Raw genomic sequence first — 25,488 nt, 5'->3', positions numbered from 1 at the left:
CCTTGGGTGGACTCTGGCAAGCAGACAGCAGAACTGTTATGGCCACAAGTGCCGGGAAGCAAACGTCCATCTCTAGCTGCGTGCCTGGTGATGTCAGCCGAGAGTCACAGTCGCCCCGTGACCTCACAATAGGGCAGGTGCCTAGAGGTGCCGCCGAGCACCCAGCCCACCTTCAGTCCTGCTGGGGACTTTCGAGGCGTCAGCGTCTTCCTGCCGGAACACGAGACGTCGAGAGCTTGCCAGCCTTGCCAGTGAGAGTCCTGCGAGCTGATTCCAGAGTCACCGAGGGAGGATCCAGCTCAAGTCCTGCCAGAGGCAGACGGGGTGCCCGTCACTGGTGGGACACACACGCGGCACGCGAGAGGTGCCGAGGCCCGGAGGCAGCCTCCAGCGGGTGACCCGTTTGTTTGTGCGAGCACCTCCGTGCCAGGGCAGCCGCGGCCATGAGCCAGGAGGCGGATGCCAGCGGGAGCCGGGAGGCACAGGCGCGGCCGGCAGAGGCCCACGAGGAGGCGACGTGCCCCCTGTGCCTCGGCCCGCCGCAAGCCCCGACCCGCGTCTTCCCCTGCGGGCACACCTTGTGCGCCAGCTGCGCCGAGCACTGGCCCGCCGACGGGGTCGACTGCCCGCTGTGCCGCCAGCTCGTCGGCGCTCCGGTGAGCATCCCGCCACCGCCGCCACCGCCGCCACCGCCGCCAGCGGCCCCAGCGGCCGCCATCGCCCGCCGGCCGCGGAGAAGACTCCGGAGGAGCCGACGGCTGCGGGAAAGATCCCCGCACCGCTCCCGCTCCCGCTCCCGCTCCCGCTCCCGCTCCCGCTCCCGCTCCCGCTCCCGCTCCCGCTCCCGCAGCGTGTCGCCAGCTCGTCGGCGCAGCCCCTCCGGCCGCCCCCTCCGGCTCGTCCGCGGCCTCTCCTGGCGGCCGGAGCCCAACGGCCGCCGCCGGGACGCCGAGGAAGCCGAGGACTGGCTGAGGGAGGTCCAAGAGCGGCAGTGGGGCTCCGGGGACCACGAGCGGCGCCGCGACGAGCCCCGCGGCCACGACGGGCCCTGCTGCTGAGCGGGCGGCCCGAGCTCAGCCGGGGACAGCGCGGGGACGGGGCACAAGGCCGAGGCGCCGCACGGCTCTTGTGCTCTTCTCAGCTCGACGGGCAGCACTTCCCTGCACCGCGCCAGGAGAAGCGTTCCAAGCATGCTGCTCGACGACATCGCTCCGTTCCCCTCCGCTCAGCCCCGCTGAGACACAGCGCCCAGCTCTGGGCTCCCCGCTACAGCAGAGACCTGGGCACGCCGGAAAGAGCCCGATGAACAGCAGCCAAGCTCTCGAGAGGACGGGAGCATCGTCTCTCCTTCCAGGACAGAGCCGGGACTGCTACTCACACAACAACAGCACGGGCGCAGGATCACTTCCCTAGTCCTGCCCGCCACACCATGCCCGAGACGAGCCAGGATGCCATCTGCTGGCTCCTATTTGGCCAACGATCCATCAGTACCCCTTTCCATTCTCCCTTTCAATCAGGCAGAAATTAACAAAAATAACAAAAATTTCACCCCATTCTGAGTGTCTGTTGACTCGTTCTTCTCCTTTTGGGTTTTGAAAGAGGGAGGCTGGCTTACGGTCGAAATACCTTTCCCTAGCTTTTTCCGCGTTGCTGTGAACCTTCTTAGAATCCCACTGAAGTTAAGAACTTGCTGTTCACCGACCAGACCGTTGACTTTCCTGGGCTGATTTTTGGCAGGGTCACGGCTGTCAGCCACGGATACTGAACTCAGGCAAGCTGCAAGCAATCCCAGCGACTCCTGGGTGCAATAGGGATAACTTCCTGATGCAGGTATGAGGCAGAAGGACCAGAGGAGATGTGTTTCTGGACGTGGTGCTCACCAGTGTGGAGGAGCTCATGAAAGAGGTGAAGATTGGAGCTGTCCCGGGCTGCAGAGAGCACGCGCTGGGGTGCAGTTTGAGATCTTGAGGGCAACAGGCCCAGCAAAAAGCAAAGTCATGACCCTGAACTTCAGGAGAGCAAACTGAAGGCTTTTTAAGGGATTACTGGGTGTGATCCTCTGGGAAGCCATCCTTTGAGACAAAAGGAGTGCAGCAAAGCTGGCTACTCTTTAAGGACTCCTGTGAGAGAGTGCATGAGCCCTCGGTCCTCCAATATAGGCTTAAAATAAAAAAAAAAAAAACAAAAATAGAAAGAAAGAAAAGAAAAAAAAATCAGATAATAATAAAATAATGTCGTTTTAACATGACAGCTACAAGGTAGAAAGAACTGGGAAGGGAGAAAGAGGAAGGAATTAATAAAAATACAGAAGCAAGATCATGAGATACCTTCAAACAGACAGATGTGTTCCCTCTGATGTTCACAAGTAGTAAATATGTTTCAAATATTCATTTGAATATTAAATTTACTTAGTTTAGAGGAAATCCCAAACTGCTTTTGCATGGGAAAACATCTATTACATTAATTAAAATTTGTGCCATTGACCTGGTGTTTTGTGTAACCAATATTAATAAAAAATCCATTTTCCATACCTCGAAGCCTTGAAGACAATGTTTTACCATGGAAATATTAACACAGTGCAAAACACAATAGGTCCAGTTCTGCTTTTGGACGTAAATGATTCATGCTGCAATGAGTCACTGTTCTACTTAAGGGAATTGATTTCCTGGCTTCATCGCTGCTCAGTTTATGTCCTAAAAATTTACACTTGAATGTTCACTGTTATATTAACTTGCATAACTACAGTTACTTTTGAAGACTACCAAATAACCTACAGATCCTTTTAGTTTGTTGTCCTCTGCTGCAAATGTATGTAGAAATGCCATACTTCATCAGAAGTGTTTCATTCTTGTACTTTAGAAGATTAGGTCAGTGTGCCATGTGGTTAACCTCAAATTCCCTCAAGGAAAACACTTCTTTATAGTAAATATATCTCTAAGGGTGTAATTACTTGGCCTTAACTTTTTAGAGTATTTCAGCTGTACTTTCTTATGCTTATTTGTTATTTCTTATGGTTTATTGAGATTTGATTGCCTGATGCTGTGCAGACATAAAGGTATTGATTGAAGAATGAGCTTTTTTTGTAAAGTTCTTCTTTTGTGCAACAGAGTACTGATTGTCATTTTGAGTTTTTGCATAACATTTAACTTAAACTGAACTGGGAATCTGTATGCAATTTTCCACAATGACCATATGCGATCAGCTTTACAAAAGGCATTTATTTCAAGCTGATAAATAACATTTACTGTCATGAGCTGAAAAACAAGGAATTCAAATGCCGTAATCCCATTTTGTCCTGCAGCTACAAATAAGGATAGCTAGTATCAGACTCACTTCCAAGCAAGACATTTAAAAATTCAGATTAATGTTTCAAGGCTACAGATGACTTCTAGTCATTATTCTCCCTGACCTCAAGGCAGAAGTCAACAGAGTTAGATGAAGGAAGGAGCTGGCCAAGCCATTTGCAATTTAAGTAATTTTCAGCATCATGAAGACATGTTGGAACAACTTGCTGTTACCCAGGCACTTCTTCGTATGGTCAGTATGAGCAGTTACTTGTTCACTGATGTACTGTCTTTGCTTTGGAGCTTTCTAGGTGCAACAGCAGGAGTTCAGTATTGTTTCAACCTAGTAACTGGGCATTTTGCCAGATAAGGAAAACCACAGTGATTTGTATGATATGTAATAGTTGACGGAAATACAGTAATAATCGGAAATAATATGAAGTATGACAGTCATGGTTGCTCGCTGGTTCCTGTTCATCATTAGAACAGTAGGAAAAAGCTGCTGAGGAGAAAAGTTGCCACGTGGTGGATTATCTGTTCCTTGAAATCCTGAAATAAATGAATTTACTTTTCTTAGCATTTAGACCTTTCTTTAAGGAAAAAAAAGTTTCAGACAGCCAAATGCGTCAGGCAGATGTGGCTGGAGAAAGTACCTTTGGTGCCAGCTGGATTTGTATGAGCATTCTTGGAGAGACAGAGGACACAAATGGCTGCTTTGAATTTAATATATCTTATTTCCTGCCTGCTGGTGTTACTTGTGAGACATTGCTGTCCACTCTGCTATGCCCTCTGAATGCCTATTTTTTTTCTCCTTTCAGTTTTTTTTTTTTTCTTCTTTAATATGGACTTTTCATGAAATTCAATAGTAAATTGTTGCCTTAAACACTTGGCTCCATTTATTTGGTTCTTAACCAAAGACAGAAAGCAGCTCATGGTAAAGAGTAAAGGCAAGTGGCTAACACATTTTAAAACATATTTTAGGCAAGTAAAAAATTTGCAAAATAGTTTTTGACTTTTTTTTCAGAAATAAAGCTTCTTACAGGAGCCACTAAAATATTTCTGTCACCACTACCCTTGTGCAGCTTGTTTGCAGCTCACAGCATAATCATGTAATATAAGACCTCTGGTGACAAATAACAGAGATTATAAAAAAAATTATTTGCACAAACCAGCAAGCTTTACAATAATATTGGTGGTCTTTAGTCTTATTTAGTTGTCAAAAACTCTGCTCAGCCACCCTAGGGTGATTTAACACTGCTGCCAAAATGCACTGGAAATAACCAGATCATAGTATTCAAAGGGCTCTTTAATAAACTACTCACATTAGAGTACGAGAGTTCCCAGATTAGTGTATTCATATGCAAGTATGTGTACATGTTTAGGCTCACACACATGTTCATAGGTATTTTGGATATGCGTCTCTTTCTGTATATTTTAGATACTATTCACTTTCTAATAGATAAACTGTGTATATAGTTTTGAAAGTTGTGTTAGAAAGTGACTAATGAACCCAATATTTAGTCTCATCATTTAAGTTGTTTTACAGCAAGGAACAAATACAGCTGGTGAAGTTTGTATATACACATATGCTTTACAAAGTGGTTGAACCCCAGTGCCCTTCCCTAGACGGCCACCTTCTCATTACTGCATGACCCTCACCACAACCTGTAAAGGTTCCTATCTGTATTTTCCTGGCCTGACAGCCAAAGAAGAAACAGCATGCACTGTGGCTTGGTGAAAACTGCAGCAATGCCAACTGATCAGCAGCTCTCTAAGAGCTAACTGCCTGGTCAAGAGCTGTTTCCTGGCTGCTGGGTGAGCCTAAGCAGAGCAAGATGAATCAGACAAACAGGTCTTGATCCTGAATTATGTCCCTGTGCAACATTTTGTGAAGGTCAGTTGAAAGAGCTTAACATCTTTGAAACCTCGATGTCTTCTTCAAATTTTGCTGAAACTGTCAAAGGAACTGCAGGGCACTTGTGAAAGAGGCACAGGCACACAGACAGCAAGAATACCTAAGCCTCCTTTCCTCAGGAAACCGGGCTAAAACTGTGCCTAGAGATATTTTTAACATCCCAAACTGTCCAACAGTCCTCAAGAGGAAGAAAAGAAATTCCTACACTACATGTTGTTAAAGTAAGATTTCAATGTGAAAAAAAAATAAAAATGAGAAGAAATAAAAATTTATGTGGTCCTACCTAAATAAATGATTTCTAACTGGAAAGAAGTGACAGTGCTTTCTACAGCCTATACTCATGAAATCAGCACCAGTGCCTGCAAAAATTATAAATGCTTGTAAATCATAAATACTTACAAACCATAATATTGTAATAGCATATCTGTTTTGGAATATATATGCTATTGTGTATCTATTTCAGAATATTTTTCTAGATATACTCAGAATATCTTCACATTTAAATTCTGTCACTTTGTGCTCTTACTCTTCCAGAAATATAGTCAGCTTCCTCCAATTCCTATAAAAAATAGTATGCAGTAATTTGTCTAACAGTTTTCTTCTCTTTTGGCTCATGAGAGAGAGCTCCAGATCCCAAGTGATTGCTTTAGTTGAAGAGTAATGTTTGTTGAGCAAGCATGGACTAAAGAACATTCTTCATACAAAAAGTGATTTTCTAGACATATTTGCAGAAGCATTCATGCAAATATAGGTCTGTTATCAAAGTAGAGTGGAAATGTAAGATTTAGACAAAAATAGATCTGCTTTACAACTGGAAAAAATTTACTCCATTCCACTATGTATTCCCATGTACTGTGGGAATACTCCCATGCTGCCTGCCTTTCTCTGTAGTTGGTGGCTCATTGGTGCTGTTTTGAACAGGCCAACTGTTCAAACATAATTGGAGGGTGAGTAAACTCCAAGATTCATTCCTATTAGAAAGATTCCAGTGTGAATGTTCTGTTTTAGGAGATCTACCTATGGACAAGAAAAGAAAAGTGAGGTGTGTGCACTCAACCAAAACTACCTGTCTTGGAACCAGATAACGGGCCTTGGTTTATTTTATTTAGCAATACAGATTAAGCCTCATTGTTTACGTTTGGGTACTCAATGGCATGCAATATTGCTCAAGTCTGCAGTGGACATGTTGGTGCATAAAAATATATATGTATATATATATGTATATGTGTACATATAGTCTTTCTTCAAAGAGACAGTTCCAAATACAAAGGGAATAAGATAGAACATGCAGAATTATAGTCACATGGCTTGAAAAATTTGGAGGATCAGACAAGAGCCTATAGAGAATTCCCTGGGCCCCAGTCAATATCTGCCCTGGTGTGCAGACTCCATGGATTGATTGCAGCAGTAAGTCAGAACTGAATGGGTATATTCAGCCTTCAGGTTAAAAAATTACCACTTGATTTTGCAGTTAATAGCTGCACATTTACACTTAAAACTTTTAATTATTTAATGCCACATACCAATTGCTTAAAACTATAACACAAAAAACATTAAGTGTAAAGCCACTTCTTAAGTACATTTGCTCAAATGCGCTGAATAATTACTGAATTATGTTCATTTTATTTCAGTGATTCTGTGTATTATTCCAGTTACAATTAACCTGATTAAAAGATCTACAAACTCTTAGGCATAAGCCTGCAATGCTTGTAAAGTATGCTTCACCAAATAAGAGATCTAAGCACCTGTATTCCTGTGGAACATCCTATGATTTTCTTTGAAACAACTGGTGGTAACACTCGTGGCTTTTATTGGTTCTGAAAGTGTCTTTTATTACAACATCATCCTACTGTATCCAAAGAAGACCATATACAACTGTTGAGTTTTTTGTAGATATCTTTAATGGTTCATGTGGAAATTACTTGTAATTTTGATGTGTGGCTTGATATTGGTGATATGTAAGAGGAATGAGAGTGAAAAAAACTCATCACCTTCTCCAGCGATTCAGTCTATCTGAGCTAATCATCCAGCAAGCAGAATAGATTAGAATCCCTTTTTCAGTATTCTGCTGCTTATAGTTTTGATTGAAATTTTGAAAACAAGCAAGATTATAAAAATATAAATGTGCACATAGGAACAAAGTTACATTCCTAAGATGATTGTTATGGATGCACAGTCAAGCTCTTACAGAACTTGGATGTTCCAGAGCATATAAGAAACCTGATAGACTGTAAATCCAGAATTATTATACATTATATTAACACATGTACATAATCTGAAATAACTAATTTCATAAAATTGTTAAGAAAATGTGGGAAGGGAAGGGAAGGGAAGGGAAGGGAAGGGAAGGGAAGGGAAGGGAAGGGAAGGGAAGGGAAGGGAAGGGAAGGGAAGGGAAGGGAAGGGAAGGGAAGGGAAGGGAAGGGAAGGGAAGGGAAGGGAAGGGAAGGGAAGGGAAGGGAAGGGAAGGGAAGGGAAGGGAAGGGAAGGGGAGGGGAGGGGAGGGGAGGGGAGGGGAGGGGAGGGGAGGGGAGGGGAGGGGAGGGGAGGGGAGGGGAGGGGAGGGGAGGGGAGGGGAGGGGAGGGGAGGGGAGGGGAGGGGAGGGGAGGGGAGGGGAGGGGAGGGGAGGGGAGGGGAGGGGAGGGGAGGGGAGGGGAGGGGAGGGGAGGGGAGGGGAGGGGAGGGGAGGGGAGGGGAGGGGAGGGGAGGGGAGGGGAGGGGAGGGGAGGGAGGGGAGGGGAGGGGAGGGGAGGGGAGGGGAGGGGAGGGGAGGGGAGGGGAGGGAAGAAAAGAAAAGAAAAGAAAAGAAAAGAAAAGAAAAGAAAAGAAAAGAAAAGAAAAGAAAAGAAAAGAAAAGAAAAGAAAAGAAAAGAAAAGAAAAGAAAAGAAAAGAAAAGAAAAGAAAAGAAAAGAAAAGAAAAGAAAAGAAAAGAAAAGAAAAGAAAAGAAGAAAAAGAAAAGATAAAAAGAAGGAAAAGAAAAGAAGGAAAAGAAAAGAAGCAAACACTTAAAACTTTTGAAATTCATCAGGATCTCGAGAAGTCAACATGAGTAGAAATTTGTAAAAGAATTTTTTTTTAATGGAGACAGAAAATAAGATATTCCTTCTGTTTCGTTGCTAGTCTTTCACTCATAAATACAAACAGATTGAAGGAAAAGTTTACCAGAATAAAGACTTCAAGTCAAGGATGTAAAAGATCTTGAGAAGTAAGGAATGCTATTAGCACAAGATTGATAAACATGGCTGATCTTCTGTAGTTACACTAAGTCTCTCATGTAAACTGAATTAATCATTGTCATGAGTGTTAGTATGTACATATTTTTAAAATAGCAAATGATTTTCCTTTAGCCAGAAAAAATGCAGTATTTGTGAAGGCTTTGAAGAACCCCTTAAATATACACCCTTCAAATATTTTTAGAGCTATGTGTTAAGGCAGCTTAAAACAATGTTGAAAAATGTCTAACATTTCCAGATGAAAGTGTATTCAGCAAAGAAACTGATTGTTCTCTTCACAGATTTATTGAAGAAACACCAAATAACATGCACAGATCTGAAAAAATGTGGAGAATGGAAATATATTAAGTGAGAGTTGTTAAAAAGGATCCTTAATTGTTAATCCAAGTAATGTATTCCTATGTGCTTTACATCACTGTAATCACATACTTGGAATAAAAGTAATTCTGGAACAAAAAGAATGCTTGTCCTCACAAAAACTTTGTGTCTCAAGTGGAAAAGCAGATAATTTTGTTAAAAAAGAAGAATAACAGTCACAGAAGAAGATAAGCTTGTTTTCTCACATTCTTAAAACTGGAATAGAAATTGAGGTTAAATTATTTAATGATGCTTTTGAAGATATGCATTAGATTGAAAAATCAAGATTTTAGTCTATACTCCCAGAGGCTGAAGGACATTAATATTTTAGACCTATTTTCCTTCTGATATATTAAAGTAACATGTCTGTTCTTTAGTTCCCTGGAGATCCAGTAACTACTACAATCTCAAAGTATAGCTTGGAAAGCTAACTGTTTTTGATATTTTAATCTTTATTTCAAAAAGACTTAAATATTGGCTTTAAGACAATTATGCTGTTCCATGGCATAGAATCTCTGTGTTTACTGAAGAATGAAGTCACTGCTATATTAATTCACTCATTAACAGTCAAACAAATGAGTCAAGTCACTTCAAAAATTCACGGGTGGCACAAATAAAAATTGTATGATCTGCTGAGAGTGTTTCAAATAACATTGACTGAAATGTGTGTGTGTAATTCCTTAGCGAGATATTTCTTACAGCATTTTTTAATACAAAGGTTAACTTTAAAACTATTCCCAGCACTTGCAACTGAACTCAAGAAAAATAGAACAAAATAGAAAAGGTGGAAAATGCTGTAAGTTATTGTAACATGTAAAAGTTTGGTTATTGGTAGACTGAAAGAACAAAGGTCAAGAAGACAGAGAGAAAGCTAAGTGATAGAAGAGGGCCAAGTATTACAAAGGAGTAAAGTGTCTTCTTCCCCAGCTCTGGTTGCTTTATTTCTGAGAAAATACTAACCAGTCTATATAGGAATTCTTTTCAAAATAATTCATCTGGTCTGACACATAATCAGTGTGTTTTTAAAGATGTATAAACCCTATTTGCATCGAAGCAACCAACTCCACCAGCATCAGATGTCCTCTAATGGAAAAATAATCCTTATACATATATATAGTTATATAATATTTATATATATTATATAAAAGTAAGAAAATCACTCTTTTCTCAAATTAGCACTCAAATTAGCACTTTCAGATTACATATTTTCTTCTGTCTGGAAAAATCAAAATTCTGAAACATCTCATTCCAGTTCTTCTGGTCTAAAAGGAAAATAAGAAACAAAAATGGTAATGTAGCTTGACATTCCTAGAAGCAAGGAGGAAAAATACGTAATTTTAGCATTGCCCTCTTCTTCATAAACAAAACTTTAAAGTCTCTCTCACTGCAGGTAACTTCTGATAATACTTTGCATATACACACTGGCACATTAACTAGCTCTTGTGAGAAACACTGGGAGAATAAAATCACGGTCACGAAATCATAGACTTTCAGGGGTTGGATTTGACCTCAAGAGATCGTCAAGTTCAATCTCCCTGCTAAAGCAGGTACCCTACCATACTTCACACATGTATGTGTTCAGATGAGTCTTGAATCCACAGCAGGAGACTCCACAGCCCCTCTGGTCAACCTGTCCCAGTGCTTTGTCAGCTTCACTGTAAAGATCTTCTTCCACATGTTAGAAAGGAACATCTTCTGTTCAAGTTCTGAACCATTACTCCTTATCCTATTGCTACAAGTAGAGCCTGGCCTCATCCACTTGCCTCCCACATTCCTTTAGATATACACAAATATTTAACAAATAGCCCACTCAGTCTTCTATTCGCCAGGCTGAACTGACACAGGTTACTCAGCCTTTCCTGGTATGGGGGATATGCTCCAGGTGCTTTATCATCTTTGTGGTTCTCCACTGGACTCCTTCTAGGAGACAGTCTTTTTTTAACTGGGAAGTCCAGAACTGAGCGCAGTAGTCTAAATGTGGCCTCACCAAGACAGAGAGGAAGGATAACTTGCCTCAGTCTGCTGGCCGTGATCTTTTTAATGCACCCTAGGATACCACTGGCCTTCTTGGCCATAAGGGCACACTGCTGGTTCATAGCCAACATCTTGCCCACTAGGACCCCCAGATCCTTTTCTGCAAAGCAGTTTTTCCTCCCCAGGTGCAAGACTCTGCATTTGCTCTTCTTAAACCTCACCACTTTCCTTTCTGCCCAACTCTCCAGTTTGTCTAGGTTTTTCTGAATGACAGCACAGCCTTCAGATGTGTCAGCCAATCATCCCAGCTTTGTATCACCAGCAAACCTCTTGACTCTATAGTGAGTCACCTGCTCACTCTGATAGTGACTCTGTCACTTCATCCAGGTCATTGATGAAGATGTTGAAGAAGACTAGATCCATCACTGACCTTTGGGGTACACCACTAGTTACAGGCCTTCAACCAGACTCTATGCTGCAGATGAAAACCATCTGAGCTTTGCCAGTCAAACAGTTCTCAGTCCATCTCACCATCTGCTCATCTATCCCACATTTTCTAATGCTTGTGTATTTTCTTCTTGCTCTGGAGTTTGACCAGCAGATCCCAGTACAGCCATGCTGGTCTCTTGCCTTCTTTTCCTGACTTGTTACACTTGGGGATGAAGAGGTCTTGTGACCCAAGGAAATCATTTTTCAAGATCTGCCAGTTCTGCTCTGCACCACTGACCATAAGGGCATTTTCCCAGGAATTTTTGTTAACTAACTCCCTGAAGAGCTGGAAGGTAGCTTTCCTAAAATCCTAATCCTAATTTTACTCTTTGCATGTCTTATATATCTCTAGAGCATGAACTCAACAGTAGCATGGTAACCATGGCCTAGGCAACCTCAATCATGATAGCACTAGTCATTTATTTCCATTAGTGAGCAACAAATCCAGTATTACATCCCCCCGAGTGCTGCCATCTATTACTTGACTCAGTAAGTTATTCTCTATGCATTGCAGGAGTCCCCTGGACTGCTTAAAATTCACTGTGCTCCTTTTCCAGTAGATATCTGTGTGGTTGAAGTCCCGCAGCGGGAAGAATGCTTGCAGTTGGAGGTAGAAGGCTTCATTGACAGGCTTTGCTTAATCAAGTGGCCTGTAGTAGACACCGATCATGAGGCTCTCTCTCCTGCCTCAGTCTCTAATTGTCACCCATAATCTTTTGACTTGCTCTTTATGACTATTCTTTAGGGATAGCTCTTTGCATTCTATTCCTTGCCTGAGGTAGATAGCAACACCCAGTCCCCTCCCTCCTTGCCTGTCTCTTGTGAACACCTTGTAGCTGTCATGGGAATCATCCTGCCAGGTTTCATTGACAGTAGATATATCGTTTTTTCAGTAGCACAGTAGTTTCTGTCTCCTCCTGTTTGCTTCCCAGGCTGTGTACATTGGTGTAGAGGAAGTTCAGTTGTGCAACTCGCCTTGTCACTTCCTTAAAAATTAACTCAGTTGATTTGTCCCATTGCATTCACTTGTTGCCCCATCAGTCACTGCCTCATCATCAGAGGATTTCATATGTGCTGCAGCGTTGCCAGCACCTTTCAAGGCAGCAGGTCATTCAAGGCCCCTGCTGGCACCCTGTTCCTTTATGTTCCTGTTTCCTATGCCATCCCACACTTTATCATGGGAAGACTGACTATTCCCCTTACCCCCTTCGGTATTTGCTTAAAGCCTTCCCAGTGAACACAACTAGATTTTCCCCAAGGACCCTTCTCTCCCATTGAGAAAGGCAAACCTCATCCAGTGCCCACAAACTGAGTGCCATGTAGGCTATTTGGTTGTCAGGAAAAACAAAAACAAAAACAAAAACAAAACAAAACAAAAAAACAAGTTCTGTCAACAGCACAGGCCACAGAGACAGGTATTTAAAAATAAGATCATTTTGATTTCTTTCTATGTCCTTACCCTGTATAGGAGGCAGAGAGGAAAAGATGATTTGTGCATTTAGAACCTTCAGCCATCATCTCCAGGCCCTATCAGAATACTCTGACATTAACAAATTGAACTATGTCCTGAAAGACTTCTTCTTACAGGAAGAAATAGAACCTTTGAAATCACAAGAAAGACTTTTGCTGGCCTCTGCAAAGTCCATGGAGAGTAAGCCTCCAGCTGCCATGTAAATGAACAAAACCAAATCACACTGATAAACTGACATTAACAGCTGCACAGTGTTTGCAAATGTTATTTGCTCTTTTAAGCCAAATTTTTGTGATTTTTATATAAAATTGTAACGTGTGTGAATAAACAACTCTTTAATGATAAATCCTTTTATTGTTATAAATGACAGAACGCATATTTCATGCTGATATGGCCTGGTGAAAAAAGAGTTTTATCATCATTTGTTTCAGCTACATGTTCTCATTCGCAATATTGCTTACAGAACTAAAAAATATTTATCTTGTGGGTTATAATGTTGTTTTATAGCAGATTCCACAGCATTACATGATGTTGATGGGGCAAAGTCATAACAAAAAAATCATACCCTCTCTGCTAAATCTTCTCTCTACTCTGGAACTAAAATCTTTCTGAAGTTCTGTTTACTTGAGTTTCTCAATCATGTTTAATAGTTTATTTCTCTACTTCAGAAAGAGAGGGACAGACAGACAGAGAGAAAGGCGGACATGCAAAGACAGAAAGGAAGACAGAAGGTGGAAAAAGAAAAGGAGTTGGGACATTTACTTCCATTCCAGGTGGCTTTTTTAGTATTTGTTGGGGACTTCAGATCCCTGAGGCATTTCATAGTCTACAAGGTCTACACTTATAAGAAGTAGTAGCCAAGATCTATCCTTTCCTAGATACTAAGTTATCTATGTGCACACACCTTTAAGTTGTCACCAGCTTACTGAATCTCCAGACATCAGCTAAGAACTGATGGTAGCAGTGGGCTTCTTCAAATAGAAACATAAGAGGTTCTCTCTGAACACCAGGAGCACTTCCATGCTGCGTGAGCAACTGAGCACTGTTAGACATCACCCTGAGCAGTTGTGGCATCTCCTACTTGGAGATTTTCACAAGCAGTCTGGATGTGCTCCTCGGTGTTCTTCTCCAAGAGGTCCATCCAATCTCAGCTATTCTGTGATTCTGCGGTCAAGAAAAGGATCGCAGAAAGATGTTTCAAGTTACAGGGATATTCTCCTGATAGTTTGCTTTCCTTTGCTGCCCTAAACAGCCGTGCAGGTTTGCACGCAGAAGTCAGTGACTGTAGAAGCTCCACTCTAAGCTTAATGGGGTCCTACTAACACAGTGTATGCAGTTATTGTACACTGCAGCCTGCTTCTCCTCACCCTCAAGCTTCTGATGGCATGTGCTAGAAACTCTAATGAAGTATGGTTTACCACTGCTCTGACTGCACTGACATGTGTCCACCAGGTGCTAGGAAGCCTACAAATTACTAAGTTGAAATAAAGCAGGCAGAACTGAATGAATACATAACTGCTCTTATAGTGACAATCACCTGGTCTTGTAGTCCCTTGCTTTTCACTGAGAGAAGGTGGTTGACGTCCCCAGATAGCCCAGTGGTGTTCAGGGCTAATCTCCATTTCTCCTTTTCCATCTCACAACACCCAGGACCCAAGAGGAAAATGGGAAAATGAAGGTTAGCTAGCCACTTTTGGAGAGACAAAGGGGAGGAAGGAGGGTACTTAAGACCCTGAGAACCTCACCTATTGGTCTATAAACACCCAGTTACTGGAAGGTTGGCATGCATCTGTGACAGTTTCTAACACAAAGGTTCTTTTCAGCGCAGAAACACAATCACACAGTATCTTTGATTACCAGTGCTTATCTAGCAATTCCTTAAACAATGATATTAATATTTATAACATTGGTTCATGGCTTTGCAAATTAAACATTGTGAGGTAAGTCACTGAAGATGGGAGATTTTTTTTCTTAGCTCATTTGCAAGAAGATATTTCTGAGCAAAGGAATACGGTGTTAACTTCTGTAATATTTTTGTTCTTGGACATAAGGAGACAACATGATTTAATTAAGCTAATTCTGTCCCTAGATATAAATGAATAAAAAGAAAGAGGAAGAAAAAAAGAAACATTAAAAAATAACCATAAGACTGAGAATCTCAATCCTTCAGTATACTCACAATAACTAACTCCACAATATGGCAGTTAAGTCCAGTGATACAGTAATTTAACATTTAATAAACTCAATCAATCAATCAGTCAATCAATCTGCCCTTGGCAAAGATCTCTGTTGCATGCTTGGTTGTTGTTTGGGTTTGTTTTGCCGTTTGTTTTTTTGTTTGTTTGTTTGTTTGGTTGGGTTGTTTTTTTATTATTTTTTATGGTGTTGGGGTTTTGTTTGTTGGTTTGTTGTTTTGTTTTGCTTTGTTTTCCAGAAAAGAGTACAGAAGCAAAACTAGGCCTATATTCTGCCTCTTTCTTTCACTGTTAAGACTTGCTCTGTAGAGCCCAGGTGCACAATTTGTAAACCTTAAAGTTTACAGAGATTCTCCGTTCTGATAAAGAACCACAAAGGAACATAAATTAAAACTGACACTGAATAAAAGGTGAAGAAAGACAAATTGTATAAAATACAAGTATATTCATTTGAAATTTCCACAAACTCTGTCTCTAATTATAAATAATCACCCTGATTTCATATTTATGATAACTTGAAAGGAATTGATTAAATCTGATATATTAAACTGAATAAACTTGAATTTGTTAGGGTATTCAGATCTGTTACATCATAATAAAAATATCTTTAAGATGGATTGTTGTTTGTTTACACTTCTGCCAGGTATGAAAATATGAACTAACAGTACAGACATACACAATCTCATTTATATCCTTAACTGAATTGTGTCCTTGATTCTTTCAATGTCACGAACAGGATTAACTGCATGTGTGTAAGACAAACATTTTTCTTCGACACTGTAACATATTTGAAATCAAAGACCTCTATAAGATGGATCTAAAGATATTACCTTCAATTTATTTAATGTTACTCATAACTAATACAGACCAAAAAAAAAAAAAAAATCCATTAAAATCCATTACTCAGCTCTGCAACTCTGTAGAATTTCATGTATAGAAATGAATTACAGGAAGTTCAGGTGCAGACTGGGAGAGATGGTGATGACTGTGGTTATACAATTACATTCTTAGTTAGGATTTTCATTCAATCACAAGTGTTTGGTAGTTTGGAGCTTTAGGGAAAACAAACAGATACCTCAACATTAACAAATAGAAACAAGTGAACTGACAGCATTATTATATACTCAATGCTTGTCTTTTAATCTGTTACAGAGCTTTTGCTGAATCTTCTGATTTCCCAGAAACTTGAATCACCGGCTCTGACTACCCTATGAAATTCCAGTTCAGGGTGCTTCCTCAGGGCTCTGCTCAGATATATGCCAACTGAATGTGTACAGGTACTGCATACAGGAAAGATATTTCAAATAAATAAATATAAAAATAAATGTATAAATAATGAAACAAAGAAACCAGTAATTTTTGCAATGAATTTTGAAAATCATCATGCACTTCTTCAAAGAAAAATATGCTATACCAGTTCAGTGATTTAATACTATTTCTAGTGTCTGTTTTCAATGGCAGGAAATAAAACAATAGATAAGATTAGGTTTATTGTAAATTCTTGAAAGGTCAGATAGCAGCTGTATAACTGAATGTCAGTCAGCAGTCAGCATAGCGTCACCAATGCACATAGGAAATACCAACATAATGAAGAATACATATGTGCACATTATTAAAATTTAAGCGCATATATACATTACACATACTTTCTTCTATACTAAACTCAAAGAACAAACAAATTCTGAGTGATTATTCCATGGTTTTCTCCAAATTTGTCTATTATAAAGACAGAGAAGAAGAGAGAGTGAGAAAGGAATTTTGATCAAATTCCCTAACTGCTAAGTATTACCATAACAAGGCTATGACATGTTTTGTTCTATGAAAAGACCAAATCCATGTTCATAAATCTGTCTGTATGAATACTAACAGCTGGGTGGTAAAACAGGACGGAGAGGAGCTGGTGAGCAGCTCAGACTTTCTTCAGTTGTTCGTGCACACAATGCAGCAGCTGAGAAGCCTGACCCAGCATGTAAGTAAGAATATCTGCAGTATTTCAGACGGCTTTCCACAGAGCATGCTGTGAAGAACAGTTCTGGGGCACCATAACGAGCTCAGCACCTGCTCCTGAGCTCTAGAAAAGGAACATGAAAGTGTGGTAGAGAAGAAATTGTATAACCTTCTCTGATTCCTTTGCCTGAAGGAAACAGCTGTATTTCAACAAAACAGCTCATGTGTTTGTGTGTTTCACAGCGGCCACTTCAGTGTTTTTCTTCTCTCTGAGTTGAGTTTCAAGGATAGGAGGAAGATACGGCCACAGCACTTAAGTAAGATAATTAATAATTAAATATCAGGTTGTCAAACTACAGAGAGTCTAACCAGCTTCAAAGTTTATAGTGAGAGAGGAGACAAAAAGCTATTGCCTCATTATTTATGTATTTATTTGGTAAACATTATTTCAGATTATTGTTGGAGGTTGATAACATCTCTGCTATCCCTATACTCATGGTCTTGGAATCCAGGGACACTGCAGAAATGGCAATGTCTAAATTGCTTGCTCTTCCAGCACATGTAAATTTGCAGATGTGATGAAACAAATGTTACAGATATGTAGTCAATTTTCTTCATATTTCATGTGCAATGTTCTTGTAGCCCTTTATGACAAAAGCAAAAACTTCACTGCACTTCTTCAGATGTTTTCAGAAAAAGTACAATTAGAATAACGTGAATGAAACAGTTGTTGAGGAATGAATGAGAGCACTAAGCAGAATTAAGCTACTTTTCACTAATAATAAGTTATCGCAAGCAATAAATACATTCAAATAACATTAATGACAGATTTTTCTTCTTTACTAGGTGTGGAGCTCCACCAATTCACTTATTAACAGAACTTTATAGCCTTATACCTGTCCTGCCTGTCCTTTGTCAGAGTGTACAACCTGCTGCCTCTGGAAGTACTCAGTGACTGTCCACTTTGCAGCCATAGTTTCTGTATGTCTTTGTAGATGTAAAGGTGTAACCATACAATGCAGACAAAAAACAGGCTGCTAAAGCAGTCACAATCATAGAATCATAGAATTGCCAAGGTTGGAAAAGACCTAAAAGATCATCCAGTCCAACTGTTCACCTATTACCAATAGCTCTCACTAAACCATGTCCATCAACACAACATCCAATCGTTCCTTGGACTGTAGCTTGTTCCTTGCAGTGTAGCAGCTTTGCCTGTCTTGAGGCCACAGTGATGAACACTGTTAAAGAAATCCAAGGACAGTGTAATAGCCTTCCACCTCATGGTAAAGGCAAATTAAAGTACCACTTTCAGCACCAAGAAATATCAGAATTCTGAAAGACTGCACATCGGTACAACTATTCCTGTTGGACACAGGAAAATCATATCTAGACACATCAAGTACAGACACAACATGTGTGGAAACTCTTTTCTATGAGAGGAGTCACAGGATTTTGAGACACCTAATTCTACCTGTATAGGCTTGCAACACTCATAGACACTAGATGTTCTTGAAACATACCTGTCTCACTGCTGGAGACTACAGTCCCCTATTGCAGACTCCCTTGGAGTGGCAGAGATGCTCTTCCAGAATGCCTTCTCCTCGCCTCAGCTAAAATAAATTGATTCAAAACCCATTAGTATTTAGTCAGCTTACACTAGCAGTTCAGATCTGAACTGAAGCAGGATGAGTAGCCATTATAAGAGCAAATCAGATGGTATCAATGCAAATAGTAGTGAACATACTGATGAGCATGGTTTCCTTTTTCACAATAAGTGGCAATAAAAGAGACAGTAAACGTGAACATATTCCTGTCATTCCTTCAAGAAGAACAGCGGTGAAAGATTCTTTACAGTGAAAACCTATCACTGGAAGCAGAAATAATCAAAAAGTCAAGAAATCACCTTCCTCTTGAGATGTCTCCAGAATTTAAGAGGGCAAAAGAAGAAAAAGCAGGCTCTGTGTGTCTACAGTGACATCAGAAGTTAAAGTTGGAAAGAGAAAAGTCTTAATCTAATCACAAGCAGCTACAGAAACTCTGTGTCCCAGCTGCAACCTCAGGAGAGCCATATTAACACAGGGTGTTGCTAAATGTATGTGTCCCAAATAGTTGAGGCCCCTAGAGACTCAGTTTTGATAATGAGCATAAGAAGGCTAGCAACTGCTGAATACAAGCAAAATTAACACAGCCATTCATGTATCTATCCCCATACCACCTATAAAACTTGAAGTGCATTGAACATAACATTCAACTTTGGCTGAACTTGATAAACAACTTGAACAGGGTAAGAAATGCTTAAGTAGCTTCTCCTCCTTTTTGTGCTAACCCACTAACAATTCAAACATATTTAGGCAGCCTCAACTGCAAGACATCATCAGTTCATTCTTAACCATTCCAGTGCTCAGTACTACCACTCAGCTCCACAACAGTATATATGCAGCGTTCCCAATGCAATCATTGCTGTAAATGTCTGAGAGTCTGGTGGATATTTGCACCCAAATTTTATATTAAAAAAAGACTTTGATGGAAAGGGGGAATCATCAAAAGTGGTACAATCACAAGTCAACAACATAGCTTATATTTTACTTCTGCAGTGTTAATATTTATATGTATTTTTAAAAATATTAAAAGACTGATTCATCTTGGGTTTAAGCTTCATGCTCATCCATATACAATTTAGTCTAGTCCTCCACACTGGCAATTTAATATAGGAAGTTCATTATCTTATTCTCAAAGAAAGGGAGTAAATAAATTGGAATTCTCCGGTCAGTCAGGACAGCATGGCTGGCAACAAATTCTTGTGGAGAACTATCCCTGACAGTTATGAGGATCCAAGCACTGCTGATACTGCAAGAGATAAGTCTGTGAATATTAGTTCAATAGTTGATACTGTGTCATAATTTGCCTGTGCATCCATTTTGATGTGCTGATATACTGAAACCCATTTTAAATAAGTAGATTTTGGTTTTGGGTTGAAATAAAAGACTTAAAATTGTAAGATAGCTTGATTATTTGAGACAGTGTTTCAAATAATTTTGATGGAACATTTCTGTTTCTTTTCAGCTGAACAGATGAAGTTAAGCAGTTGTAAGATACCTTGCTTGGCTTTGTACTGATAAGAAGAAGCAGAGGAGATGAGTGCAGACAGGGAGTGTGTGGGAACCACTGAGTCATGGCCTGAACCTCTGACTGACCACCTGAGGCAAGCACAGAGTCAGCCGCAGGAGCACAGATGAAGGCAATTCAGCTGTGTGACAGGAAGGGTGGAGCTTGGTTGCACTCGACCCCATTTAGGGGATGACTGCCACCAGGGAAGGTTCTCTTTCTGCTTGCTCCTCTTGGCGTTTTCTTGTGAGCTTACAACACTGGTGAGCATTTTCCATTTATTTCTGACTATTCTTTTCCAACAAGATCATCTTTCCTACTATACATTCTCTGAAGACCAGCCTATTGCTGATTACACACGGAATCATTCCCCCTACTTGCCATTTGTCCCCTGCACTAACTGCACCAGGAAACCTTCAGCTGCCCAAGCCCCACATATAAGCCACAGAACATTAAAGTGAGTGACTTGAATCTTGCACCAAAGAGCACAAATGAGAGTGAGTGCTAATGCAGTCTTGTATCTCATCACTCAGTGTCATGGCACTTTTACTTCCTCTTAGAACTGAGATTTCAGTTTTCATAAGATAACTGACTATCACTTGTAGATGCTTCAGGTCTAGATCTAGCAAATCTAACTTAAACAAAGATGTGTTTTAGTAAACAAAAAATTGCCAAATAATTTTTATTACATTACCTTGGTTACATCATTCCTTGAAAATTTGACAAAGATTGGCCTCACAAAGTAAGAGCTGCTTCTCTCAGAGTGACTTGCTAGAGTTCCTGGAACAAGGATCTGTATAAATTCACAGAAGTGGTGGCTTAATTCTTTTTGTTACCAGTAATGTTTCTGGTATGGTATCCCTATGAGGAGCAGAACACTGTTTGGAAGAAAATAAGGAATCAATTTTATCTCGATGACCTGAATCTTCATTCTTTTCTCACATGCCAGACCTAACTCTCCTGCAGTTTTGGAAATGTTTGTTTAAGTGTTTTCCTGCCCATTATTTTTCATTGTTACATACTTCTGCATTTGTGTAAGGGGAAGTTAGTGACAAATGAAGCAGAAATAACTGTGAAATTACAATAAATAAATTATATCTCAAGTGTTTTCCAGGGAGTAGGAAAGTGCCAGCAAGCGAGGTAAGCTTTAGAGATCAGCAAGGCTATTAAAATACAGAGACTTTAAGATATGCAAAACAATTTTAAATCAAATAATTATTTTAAGAAAACAATATTAAACAGCTTTGAAATGTATGACAAATCCTTCTGCTCACAGCAGAAGCTCTTAACTCCTTGTAAGGCTCAGGAGAGATTTCTTCAGCGTAAAAGAAATGTAATGGTTTAATTTATATTGCCCTAGACGAAGAAAGATGTTAACTCACTGAGAAGAGCTAATTAACCTTTAGATAATTGTTTATTATAAATCAGTCGTTTTTTCTTGGAAGAATAAATATTTCAATACTTCTTAATATGTGAAACTGCTTATCCAGTTTTAACACATAAAAATGAGTGAAATGCTCTGCTCAGATTTCAAAAATAAAAAGCGAACTCTTCCTATTATCGACACTGCGCACTGGTTTGCCACTTGCTTTGTATTTCCCCCTGGGTGTGGAACTCTCGTTTTCTGGGCCCAGTTCTTTACAGCTGAGCATATGTTGCAGACATTGTTATTTTGTAGAGAAAGAAAAGTACTCACCACTTACCTTTCTTTCTCAGAAGAACTTCATACTAACAAAGTTCTGCCACATAATTAGCAGTGTGCTGTGAATACAAAGTGTTCACAGTTGAAAAATGCCCCCTTTTTTGCAGGTTCATTTCTAGACTTCAGCTTCTCTTTTACAAATCACCCACCTTTAGCAACTATAATTCTTAAGTTGGCTGGGAGGCTTATGAATCAGTGTTCCTGGCAATAGTGAAACAGGAGGTATTAGTTGTTCAAGAACATGGCAACCCTCTGGAAAATGCAAATTCTACTCATCTGCACCAAAGTTCACTTCAGCACTTTATATGGTATTCCCAGTTTTGAAATATAATTGCCTTTGAAGCACCTTGAGATATTTTGGTGATAATGTTACTTGCACAATTTATGAGCATCTAAATGAACAGAAGTTGCTTGAACACCATCTGACAAGATATTTTTTCATAGATATGAAAAAAAATGACATTGTTTTTTGACCCAAATTGTGCAATTAGACCAATATGAATGAGCATATGAGCTGACGTGGTGCTTCATAGCTCTTTTTTATTATTTTTTGCTTCTGACTTTAGAGCAGCTTTCTAGAAGCTTGGGGCTTTGCTCACAGAGTTCCAGACTCACAATCAGGACTGGCAATTCATTTTTTTTTTCTTACAAAATAGCAACACAGACAGATAAACTACAGACTTAACTGCCTTATCGTCTAACAGTGAAGATTTATTCAGAAGGATAGCCAAGAATACTATTTATGGCAAGACAGGACAAAAAAAAAAAGAGAGAGAGAGAGAGATGGAAATACAGCAGCAGTGGTGAATAGCTTCTCGACAGGTAGAATAGGGTCAAGTGTAGTTACAAAAAATGTGTACAGAAATACCAGTGAATCAGATGGAATAACATACAGAAATGGAAATAATTATTTTCTATACTCTGGCTCAGTAGCTAAACTCAAATTATTTAGTCTCCTTTCTCCCAACACAGATTTTTCCTGAAATGATAGTAAGAGCTAAGTCCTGTCATTTTCCTCCATGCAAATATATTTTTAAATGATGTAACAAAAAGTTCTCTTTATTGTGTAAGGCATGTATATACATATGTACACTGACCTGCATTATATTTAGGCATAATTACCATGTTTGTATCTTGTTCCAACTTATAGGCCATCTGCTGAAATGAAACACCTAGAAGAAAGATTATAATTCATTTCACTGCTCCACTTCTGTTATATTTTGGAGGGTTGGCAGCCACCTTCATATCTCAGGCTGAAGCCCACAGAACAGACTGTAGAGATACTTAACCTCTTAAATCATGTCTCTTATTTTCTGTTATCTTACAGTCCTAAAATTTCTTGGCTGAAGTATCAGGAGGATGACAAGAGAAGTACTTGTTTGTAAATCGTACTTGTAATCATGGCCAAAATAAGAGACTTCAAATGCAGGTTTACGAATAGGATTCCTATCTGCATAAGCATATCAAGTCCGATTTTGTCAGCTCCAAGTTTTTTCAACACAGTAACTGCTGATACGTCTCATGTTCAGATATCAGTGTTGTCAGTTAAATGCTGTGTCCTAAGAAGGTACAGAGTTCTGTACCTTATATTTAATAGTTCTGTACATTATATTTAATATAAGCCCAAACTTTCTATATGGGTTACATTGTCAAAAATTTATAAATGTGTACAGAAAATAGTACATAAAGCAGAAATACTTTCCAGTTAAAAATGCGATCACTCAAAAGACTTATGAAAGTGGCTGATCTGCCTTAAAGAACTTCCCTTCTATTCACTTCAGGGTAAATCTCAATTTTTGTTTTTATTTTTATTTTTTTAAGGAAGAAACACATATGAACAAAAACACAAAAGGGCAGAAAAAGGCATAATACAACCACAGTAGAACCAGATCCCTTTTTAGTATACCCTGACTTGATGCAATTCCCCCAAACATATTTCCCCTAAAAGCTGAAATTGCCAAAATTTACAGTTGTACTTGCCTTGATCTAAACCAATATTAGAATAGTAGAATCTGAATGAATGTTAATAACCGTACTACTTACTTGAAATTGTGTACATTTTATCTGGAAAGCTAGCAATTTTACAAAAAGGCTGTAGATCCAACAGAGAATATGTACCCAGGAAAATGTAATTGATTTTCTTGAGCTTTTAAGATCACTCTCAAAATTCATGGTAAGTTTTGCTTATCCAAATATGTATTTATTCTTTGACAGTGCACATAATAACTGTGAAGCCAAACAGCTGGAAGCCATACACAGTGTATATGTTACACTTCATACGTTACTACTAGCATTTCTGTTAACAAAGTACATTCTTTAACTAAATCCTTCTTCTCAAAGTGATATTTCTTTAAGTCTTTGACACAGTGTGATCAATGTTCTGCCACCAAAATTTATAAATGAAAAACAAATACTGAGGGTTTGGGAAATGGTGGCTGGTGACTAATACTTTTTTTAAATGTTGATCTAAGTTAACCACTTTTTAGTGGATATTATGTTATCATCTTATCTACATACTGAAAAAGCTTCACAGTAATTTGTCATTAATAATGTGGTAACACATAATATATCTAACAGTGACCCACAGTGAACCTGCCCAAAAACATATTGTATGCAACATTTCTCTTTAATTCTCTTATTATATAATTCTAAAGAGGAAAAATATTTACATTTTTTCAAGCATTATTATGGTGAATAACTACAACTGCTCTTAGGTAGAAGAAATAGTAGTAGATAGAAGAAGGCTCAAAAGTGTTTTGCAGTGAATCTAAATACCTGCCCCGGTGGCACAAGTGGTAGGAATGCCGCATTGCAACACCGGAGGCCCTGGGTTCGACTCCTCCCTGTGGCGCAAGTGGTAGAAGTGCCGCTCTGCTACACAGGAGGCTCGAATTCCAGGGGGTTGGACTCGATGATCTCTAAGGTCCCTTCCAACCCACACCAGACTATGATACTATGATACATAGACACCAAAAATTCTGTCTGTCAGACTTTAAAAAGCAATAGTGGTGTACCTATATAGATTACAGGGCTTTCTTGCTTCAGGTTGGATCATGAGTTCTTGGTCAGTTCTCCTGGAAGCTTTAGATGGACCAAGCAACCAAGGCAATGAAAAGCAGCATCCAACTTGTCTGCTCTGCTCCAGTTTTTTTTATTGTCATGGACACTTACTGCCAGTACTAATAAAAAATTATTCTTAGGACAGAGATTATTTTTACTGAGTTAAATCTTCAACACCTATGTCAATAATTCAAAATGGAGTCAGAATTCTTCAGTGACTCTGGAGAACAAAAAAAAAGCAAGGATTTTTTTTCTGTTGTTTGTTTATACTAATCAAATTATTTTTTTGAAGGTAAAACTGAGAAGTGGCATTCTTCATCAGTGTCCTGCAAGCAGTTTTGGATTAGAAGGGAAATACTTCAGTATTTATTGTATATTACATGGCCATATTTTACAGCTGGAAGGTTCCAGCAGAATTTTAGAGGAATTATGAGAGATTGGGAGTGTTCAGAAATAATGGCCACCAACTCATTGTTTCTCCACAACCTGTTTTCCATGAGTTCTTCCAATTTTATCTCTGCTACCTTCCGAAGACTGCATGCCAGTGTGCCCATACAGGCAATACTGTCAAGAACAAGCACACTGAGTGGTAACACATGGCACCACTCAAAGAATGAATAATGAATAAGTAATCAGTTCCAGTGCAGGCACATTCTGCAGCAGAGTGAGATACTGAGGAGCAAACGCAGAGAGAGGGGCTACCAAACCTGTCTAGGCTGATACGTTCACCCTATGTACCTCCTGAGGAGCAAC

At 39.8% G+C, this 25,488-nt stretch overlaps 1 protein-coding gene across 1 annotated transcript in view; it reads right to left on the bottom strand.

Moving 5' to 3' along the window:
• Positions 1–225: 225 nt before the first annotated feature.
• Positions 226–25,488, bottom strand: part of LOC146753830 (uncharacterized) — a 44,774-nt gene continuing 19,511 nt past the window's right edge. Inside the window, exon 2 of the mRNA XM_085528369.1 lies at positions 226–2,160. Coding sequence (XP_085384495.1) covers positions 332–1,207 — 876 coding nt within the window. The 5' untranslated portion in view covers positions 1,208–2,160 and the 3' untranslated portion in view covers positions 226–331. The remainder of the gene's footprint in view (positions 2,161–25,488) is intronic.

Source organism: Coturnix japonica, chromosome Z, assembly GCF_054131305.1.
Source record: "Coturnix japonica strain WE chromosome Z, WE-NBRP24, whole genome shotgun sequence".
Taxonomy (NCBI): Eukaryota; Metazoa; Chordata; class Aves; order Galliformes; family Phasianidae; genus Coturnix; species Coturnix japonica.
The sequence above is the reverse complement of the archived record's forward strand: the minus strand, read 5'-3'. Positions and strand labels throughout refer to the sequence as shown.